This window comes from Homarus americanus, unplaced genomic scaffold (genome assembly GCF_018991925.1).
Source record: "Homarus americanus isolate GMGI-L3 unplaced genomic scaffold, GMGI_Hamer_2.0 scaffold16712, whole genome shotgun sequence".
Lineage (NCBI taxonomy): Eukaryota > Metazoa > Arthropoda > Malacostraca > Decapoda > Nephropidae > Homarus > Homarus americanus.
In genome coordinates, this window is record NW_024757794.1 from 4,632,291 (window position 1) to 4,642,145 (window position 9,855).

A 9,855-nucleotide genomic window follows, 5' to 3' on the forward strand; every position below is an offset into this window, starting at 1 on the left:
GTGTGTGTGTGTGTGTGTGTGTGTGTGTGTGTGTGTGTGTGTGTGATGACGTGCTGGGCTGTGCGTGTGTGATGACGTGCTAGGCTGTGTGTGTGCGTGGGCTGTGTGTGTGTGATGGCGTGCTGGGCTGTGTGTGTGTGTGTGGCGTGTTGGGCTGTGTGTGTGCGCGTGATGACGTCCTAGGCTGTGTGTGTGTGATGACGTGCTGGGCCGTGTGTGTGTGTGATGACGTGCTGGGCTGTGTGTGTGTGATGACGTGCTGGGCTGTGTGTGTGTGATGACGTGCTGGGCTGTGTGTGTGTGTGTTGACGTGCTGGGCTGTGTGTGTGTGTGTGTGTGTTGTGTGTGTGGACGTGCTAGGCTGTGTGCGTGTGTGTGATGACGTGCTGGGCTGTGCGTGTGTGGTGATGACGTGCTGGGCTGTGTGTGTGTGTGTGTGTGCGTGATGACGTGCTGGGCTGTGTGTGTGTGTGATGACGTGCTAGGCTGTGTGGGTGTGTGCGTGATGACGTGCTGGGTCGTGTGTGTGTGTGTGTGTGTGTGTGTGATGACGTGCTGGGTCGTGTGTGTGTGTGTGATGACGTGCTAGGTGTGTGTGTGTGATGACGTGCTGGGCTGTGTGTGATGACGTGGGCTGTGTGTGTGATGACGTGCTGGGCTGTGTGTGTGTGTGTGTGATGACGTGCTAGACTGTGCGTGTGTGGTGATGACGTGCTGGGCTGTGGTGTGTGCACGTGATGACGTCGCTGCGTGTGTGGTGATGACGTGCTGGGCTGTGTGTGTGTGTGTGCGTGATGACGTGCTAGGCTGTGTGTGTGTGTGTGATGACGTGCTAGACTGTGCGTGTGTGAGTGATGACGTGCTGGGCTGTGTGTGTGTGTGATGACGTGCTAGGCTGTGTGTGTGTGATGACGTGCTAGGCTGTGTGTGTGTGTGATGACGTGCTGGGCTGTGTGTGTGTGTGTGTGTGATGACGTGCTGGGCTGTGTGTGTGTGTGTGTGTGTGTGAAGACGTGCTGGGCTGTGTGTGTGTGTGTGTGTGTGTGTGTGATGACGTGCTGGGCTGTGCGTGTGTGGTGATGACGTGCTGGGCTGTGTGTGTGTGTGCTGGAGGCTGTGTGTGTGTGATGGCGTGCTAGGCTGTGTGTGTGTGTGTGTGATGACGTGCTGGGCTGTGTGTGTGTGCGTGATGACGTCCTAGGCTGTGTGGATGACGTGCTAGGGCCGTGTGTGTGTGTGATGACGTGCTAGGCTGTGTGTGTGTGTGTGTGTGTGTGTGTGTGTGTAGACGTGCTGGGCTGTGTGTGTGTGTGTGTGTGTGATGACGTGCTGGGCTGTGTGTGGTGATGACGTGCTGGGCTGTGTGTGTGTGTGTGTGTGTGTGTGTGTGTGTGTGTGTGTGTGTGTGTGTGATGACCTGCTAGGCTGTGTATGTGGTGACGTGCTGGGCTGTGTGTGTGTGTGTGTGTGTGTGTGTGTGTGTGTGTGTGTGTGTTTGTGTGTGTGTGATGACGTGCTAGGCCGTGTGTGTGTGGATGACGTGCTAGGGCTGTTTGTGATGACGTGCTGGGTCGTGTGTGTGTGTGGTGACGTGCTAGGCTGTGTGTGTGTGTGTGTGTGTGTGTGTGTGATGACCTGCTAGGCTGTGTGTGTGGTGACGTGCTAGGCTGTGTGTGTGTGTGTGTGTGTGTGTGTGTGTGTGTGTGTGTTTGTGTGTGTGTGTGATGACGTGCTGGGCTGTGTGTGTGTGTGTGTGTGTGTGTGTGATGTGCTAGGCTGTGTGTGTGTGTGTGATGACGTGCTGGGCTGTGTGTGTGTGTGTGTGTGTGATGACGTGCTAGGCCGTGTGTGTGTGTGTGACGTGCTAGGCTGTGTGTGTGTGTTGTGTGTGTGTGTGTGTGTGGTGACGTGCTAATGCTGTGTGTGACGTGCTAGGCTGTGTGTGTGTGTGTGTGTGTGTGTGACGTGCTAGGCCGTGTGTGTGTGTGTGGTGACGTGCTAGGCTGTGTGTGTGTGTGTGTGTGTGTGTGTGATGACGTGCTAGGGCTGTGTTTGTGTGTGTGTGTGTGATGACGTGCTAGACCGTGTGTGTGTGTGTGATGACGTGCTAGGCTGTGTTTGTGTGTGTGTGTGTGTGTGTGTGTGTGTGTGTGTGTGTGTGTGTGTGTGTGTGTGTGTGTGTGTGTGTGTGTGACATGCAAGGCCTCCAAGTTGCATGTTAGATTATATAATGCTGTGACTCTGGCTCTGTGGTGACTAGTGGGCTTGCTGGATCCAAGTTACTCGCTCGCCAGCTTACATACAGTGTACCATGAAGTACTGAATCTAGAACAGCCAGGGGAAGCTTACACCTCCATCTTCTGTTCTACATTGTATATTGAGAGAGAGAGAGAGAATATCTACTCATACTTCAGCGAAAATTATCTTAATTTTTCCATGAACGATCTTTTCTCGGTATATTGTATGACAGAGATGCTGATGCTGAACTTCTCAGCATCAGCATCCTCCCCACGATGCTAGCTAGTCTTCCCAATAGGTTATTCCACCACCAGCAATTGTACCTGACAGTGCACCGGTACTCATCCATTGGTGAGTGTGTGAACGTCAGTGATCAAGGAGGGAAACCAGTTTTCCACTCCAGCCGGAAATCGGATCCTGAACCCTGTACTTGGAAGGCGAGTTTTCTACCACTGAGAGGCCGAACCACTACCAAAACAACTGAGCAAAAGGTTTAACCTCTGGCTTCATGAATAGAACGAAAGGAAACACTAGTTATACCAGACATAACAGGTGGTACACCTTGAATTGTGTACAACACCCAGCACCTTGATGTAACACCAGAGATCACAGAGTAACATACAAGTGACGAAATGTTTACTCTGATTACCTACTCCAATTATATATATATATATATATATATATATATATCATTAATTCCCTATTACTAAATTATATGATTTTGAAAAATACAATAAACACCAGAGAAGAGTTTAGACGCCTTAAAACCACCAAAATAGAAACAAACAACATTTATATTTTCTAAATTAATATATTACCAGTGGAATATAACACTAAGCAACATTATTATACTATAATTATCTATAAGGTGCATATGACTAAGAGAATCCTATTCAACAATACATATTTTCTTATATACTGTACAGTAATATTTAGATCTTCCCCACTTGTGGCATCGGGCAGACTATACTATAGGCCCAGTGGTGACGCATCCCCCACGTACTGCTGTATCGTGGGCACCACTGTCGGACGGTCTCAGTAAGCAGTTAATAGTAACAGCAGCTGTGGCAGTTAAGACACATACAGAGAATATACTGTACAGTATCTCATAATTCTGAACAATTTTGATGTCTGTCATAGAAATAAAATATGAACGGTGTAGAAATATCTAATCCATTGACGCACTCTTAATACATTAAAACAAAAGACGCAGACACACTACCACTACTACTGGAGCGAGCGAGTCAAGGACAAGACAGGCTGTGACTACACTTAATTCGCCCTCACCCTCAAGTAAAATATGACAACCCAAGCCCCTCTCGTGTGGCCACTTACCCAGTCATTAAGTCAAGCGGCTAAACTAACGTCAAAGTAAAATTTAATTTGAAATTATAATTTCTCATGATAATACAGTAAAACTCTCAATTTAACGGAATATTTGGAAAAAGAAAGTCCATAATGAGAGGCCTATTAGATGTGAAACTCCCCATATAACGAACATAGTGATGAAAGTCCATTATATCGAGAGTCCATTAGATGCGACCCCCCTCCCACCATCTCACGGATTATATGGAGAGAGCAGTTTGTTATATGGAGGTTTAACTGTAAATAAATTAAAATCCCTAAATTTATTAACTCAGAATGCCATTACTGCATTACGATATTATTCAAGTGTTCTACGTAAACCTGAACTCCATCACATAAAGCCTTAATAAAACACAAGTACAGTACAGTAGTCAACGTTCACCGCCATGTACTGTACTGATCAATGGTACTACTGGCACTGATAGTTCGTTTTATAGTCATACAGTAATGATTTCCCCTCTTATTACAGGCTACAGGAGTCAGTGCATTACTATACATCGCTAACCACATTAGTACAAAATTACGCTACACTATAACTCACACGACACTACGAGGTAACACACACACACACACACACACACACACACACACACAGTAACATTGAGAAATAATATGTTTTGTGTATTTCTAGATCAAACCTTTCTTGTTTCACTTGTTTGTATGTTATTTGTGTTGTCCGGGTGAGCTAGATTAAAAAAATAGATCAGATGATGATTAATCCCCGCTTATTTAACCTTATAATTAACCACCCTAATGCTAACCTTAACCATCCTAACACTAACTTTAACCACCACTAATGCTAACCTTAACCACTACTAATGCTAACCTTGACCACCCTAATGCTAACTTTAACTACCACTAATGCTAACCTTGACCACCCTAATGCTAACCTTGACCACCCTAACACTAACTTTAACTACCACAAATGCTAACCTTGACCACACTAATGCTAACCTTGACCACCCTAATGCTAACCTTGACCACCCTAATGCTAACTTTAGCTACCACTAATGCTAACCTTAACCACTACTAACGCTAACCTTGACCACCCTAATGCTAACTTTAACTACCACTAATGCTAACCTTGACCACCCTAATGCTAACCTTGACCACCCTAATGCTGCTTTAGCAACTACCACTAATGCTAACCTTAACCACTACTAATGCTAACCTTGACCACACTAATGCTAGCTTTGGTGCCACTAATGCTGACGCCAACCAATACTAACGCTAACCTTGACCACCTAGTGCTGGCACCCAACTACCACTATTGCTAACCTTAACCACCCTAATGCTAACCTTGACCACCCTAATGCTAACCCTGACCACCCTAATGCTAACTTTAGCTACACTAATGCAACCTTGACCATCACTAATGCTAACCTTGACCATCACTAATGCTATGACCATCACTAATGCTAACCATGACCACCACTAATGCTAACCTTGACCACCACTAATGCTAACCTTAACCACCCTAACGCTAACCTTGACCACCACTAATGTTATATGATACACTAATAATAACAACCACCAATAATGCTAACCTTGACCACCACCTAATACTTACCTTGACCACACTAATGCTAACTTTGACCATCACTAATGCTAACCTTGACCATCACTAATGCTAACCTTGACCATCACTAATGCTAACCTTGACCATCACTAATGCTAACCATGACCACCGGTAATCCTAACCTTGACCACCACTAATGCTAACCTTGACCACCACTAATGCTAACCTTAACCACCCTAACGCTAACATTGACCACCACCAATGTTAACCTTGACCACCACTAATAATAACTTTAACCACCAATAATGCTAACCTTGACCACCACTAATACTTACCTTGACCACACTAATGCTAACCTTGACCACCCTAACACTCTTTAACCACCATTAATGATAACCTTAACCACCACTAATACTTATCTTGACCACACTAATGCTAACCATGACCACCACTAATGCAAACTTTAACCACCAATAATGGTAACCTTGACCACCACTAATACTTCCCTTGACCACCACTAATACTTACCTTGACCACACTAATGCTAACCTTGACCACCCTAACACCCTTTAACCACCAATAATGCTAATCTTGACCACCACAAATACTTACCTTGACCGCTCTAATGCTAAAATTGACCAACCTAATGCTAACCTTGACCACACTAATGCTAACTTTAACCACCAATAATGCCAACCTTGACCACCCTAACATTAACATTAACCACCCTAACACTAACCATAGCCACCCTAACACTAACCTTAGCCACCCTAACATTAACCTTAACCACCCTAACATTAACGTAACCACCCTAACACTAACCTTACCCACCCTAACACTATCCTTAACCACCCTAACGCTAACCTTAACCACCCTAACACTAACACTAACCTCAGCCACCCTAACACTAACCTTAACCACCCTAACATTAACCTTAACCACCCTAATGCTAACCTTAACCACCCTAACACTAACCTCAACCACCCTAACGCTAACCTTAACCACCCACACTAACCTTAACCACCCTAATGCTAACCTTAACCACCCTAACATTAACCTTAGCCACCCAAACATTAACCTTAACCACCCTAACACTAACCTTAGCCACCCTAACATTAACCTTAACCACCATAACCTAACCTACCCTAATCCCCATAGGTTGCGTCAGTGATTAAAATCAACAGGTGAAACAAGCTGGGGGGACTAATCTTCAGGTGATCGAAAACATATATATATATAGTGTAATCTCGATTTAACGGAATACATGGAGATGAAAGTCCGTTATATCGAGGGTCTGTTGGAAGTGAAACCCTCATCTAGGGAACTATAGAGGTGAAAGTGCGTTATATCGAGGGTCTGTTAGAAATGAAACCCTCATCTAGGGAACTATAGAGATGAAAGTCCGTTATATCGAGGGACTGTTAGAAGTGAAACCCTCAATTAAAGGATAACTTTGAGAGAGATGTCCGTTATATGGAGGTTTCACTGTATATGTGTCTTGCAAATTAATTAGTCCCTGCTAGGGGCTCTGGTCCTGGGGGGGGGCTACGAGTCATTAGTTGTGTTTGTTGACACTCCCGGAAGATGAGAGGTAACAGCCCCTCAGGTCTCTCGCCATTCCCAGACATCAAAGTGTACAGTAATCCAGCTCTAGACACGTATATTAGGATCAAGGTGTACAGTAATCCAGCTCTAGACACGTATAGAATCATGGTGTACAGTAATCCAGCTCTAGACACGTATAGGATCAAGGTGTACAGTAATCCAGCTCTAGACACGTATAGGATCATGGTGTACAGTAATCCAGCTCTAGACACGTATAGGATCATGGTGTACAGTAATCCAGCTCTAGACACGTATAGAATCATGGTGTACAGTAATCCAGCTCTAGACACGTATAGGATCAAGGTGTACAGTAATCCAGCTCTAGACACGTATAGGATCATGGTGTACAGTAATCAGCTCTAGACACATATAGGATCATGGTGCAGTAATCCAGCTCTAGACACATATATAGGATCATGGTGTACAGTAATCCAGCTCTAGACATTATAGATTTCAAGGTGTACAGTAATCCAGCTCTAGACACGTATAGGATCATGGTGTACAGTAATCAGCTCTAGACACGTATAGGTTCAAGGTGTACAGTAATCAGCTCTATAGACACGTATAGGATCAAGATTACAGTAATCAGCTCCTATGGAGCACGTATATAGGATCCAAGGTGTACAGTAATCAGCTCTAGACACGTATATTAGGATCCAAGGTGTACAGTAATCCAGCTCTAGACACGTATAGGATCATGGTGTACAGTAATCCAGCTCTAGACACGTATAGGATCAAGGTGCACAGTAATCCAGCTCTAGACACGTATAGGATCATGGTGTACAGTAATCCAGCTCCTAGTGCGTATAGGATCAAGGTGTACAGTAATCAGCTCTAGACACGTATAGGATCAAGGTGTACAGTAATCCAGCTCTAGACACGTATAGGATCAAGGTGTACAGTAATCCAGCTCTAGACACGTATAGGTTCAAGGTGTACAGTAATCCAGCTCTAGACACGTATAGGATCATGGTGTACAGTAATCCAGCTCTAGACACGTATAGGATCATGGTGTACAGTAATCCAGCTCTAGACACGTATAGGATCATGGTGTACAGTAATCCAGCTCTAGACACGTATAGGATCAAGGTGTACAGTAATCCAGTTCTAGACACGTATAGGATCATGGTGTACAGTAATCCAGCTCTAGACACGTATAGGATCATGGTGTACAGTAATCCAGCTCTAGACACGTATAGGATCATGGTGTACACGTAATCCAGCTCTAGACACGTATAGGACCATGGTGTACAGTAATCCAGCTCTAGACACGTATAGGATCAAGGTGTACAGTAATCCAGCTCTAGACACGTATAGGATCAAGGTGTACAGTAATCCAGCTCTAGACACGTATAGGATCAAGGTGTACAGTAATCCAGCTCTAGACACGTATAGGATCATGGTGTACAGTAATCCAGCTCTAGACACGTATAGGATCAAGGTGTACAGTAATCCAGCTCTAGACACGTATAGGATCAAGGTGTACAGTAATCCAGCTCTAGACACGTATAGGATCAAGGTGTACAGTAATCCAGTTCTAGACACATATAGGATCATGGTGTACAGTAATCCAGCTCTAGACACATATAGGATCAAGGTGTACAGTAATCCAGCTCTAGACACGTATAGGATCAAGGTGTACAGTAATCCAGCTGTAGACACGTATAGGATCAAGGTGTACAGTAATCCAGCTCTAGACACGTATAGGATCAAGGTGTACAGTAATCCAGCTCTAGACACGTATAGGATCAAGGTGTACAGTAATCCAGCTCTAGACACGTATAGGATCATGGTGTACAGTAATCCAGCTCTAGACACGTATATTAGGGTCAAGGTGTACAGTAATCCAGCTCTAGACACGTATATTAGGGTCAAGGTGTACAGTAATCCAGCTCTAGACACGTATAGGATCACGGTTTACTTTTAATACTGTACATGAAATAAAACTACAAAATACCTCAAAGCAGACAACAAACTGCCACAGTCTTGCAAGAGAGAGCAATTATCATCTTTCAATGTCAAGTCACACAATCGATACTCCTCTTGCCGTGTATTTCTCAACTAATTCCGTGTATTTCTCAACTATTTCCGTGTATTTCTCAACTATTTCTCAACACCAAAACTTACCAAGAACTATTATGAGTTGAACTGATAATTCCCTCACTGACAACTTTGGTAATATGATAAAATCCCCAATGAGAAAACGCTATGACTTATGGGAGTTTGTTAGCGTTAAAGATTATGGTCGATCCCTTATTGTGACTAAAATGTTCGAGTGGAAAAAACAAAGATGTTGATGCCTAGTGTATTTACAAATCTAAAATATGCGAAGATTATTAATAATATGTACATCACAACACTGACACAAACATGAAGACATTATTTAAAATTATTAGTCTTATTTAATATCTTGTGTATTGTGTGTGTGTGTGTGTGTGTGTGTGTGTGTGTGTGTGTGTGTGTGTGTGTATCGTCCTTTTTATTTACCCTGCTTATTTTGTTCCCCGCCCCCTCTTAGATACACAGTTTGTGATCAATACATTAGTGAACATCCTTCTTGAGAGAGGTTCGCTTTTGTTGGTGGTCGTACGAGGCTCACACCCTGCTCTATATTATTATACTGTGGCGTAGGAGGGCTCTTCATTGTGGCCACACCACCTTACCGCACTCTTCTTCACTCTACACAATAGATTCTCTGCTCCAAACCCATCAATAATCTTCATTGTATCGCGCGTGCCTCCCCCTCCCTCCCCCATACACACGGCACCAGGGGCTTCCTGCTGACGTGAGGCCACCGTCCCCCACCTACCGTGTCCATATACTTTTCATGTCCCTCCACTACCCAACCTTTCACACAAAATACCTTGTTCTAACCTTGATTACTCTACTTACTCATTCAGGTATCCCTCAAGGTCATTAATTCCCACTACAGCAACCTTCTATGTCGTCACTCACACTACACAAAGTACATAATAGTGGGCTTCCTCCCTCTCGTCCACCGCTGACATCACCCAAATGACTTAAGTACACAACACCAACATGGCATTTTATTTTTTTTTCTCTATCACTGACCCTCCTGTACACGAGGAGCCACACGTAGACGCACGCATATGGATGGTTCACCGGGT

General features: G+C 44.4%; 1 protein-coding gene across 1 annotated transcript; it reads left to right on the top strand.

Moving 5' to 3' along the window:
- Positions 1–7,970: 7,970 nt before the first annotated feature.
- Positions 7,971–8,654, top strand: LOC121857658. The gene has a single exon (XM_042353720.1). The coding sequence runs from the start codon at positions 7,971–7,973 to the stop codon at positions 8,652–8,654; it is 684 nt and encodes a 227-aa protein (XP_042209654.1).
- Positions 8,655–9,855: the final 1,201 nt, after the last annotated feature.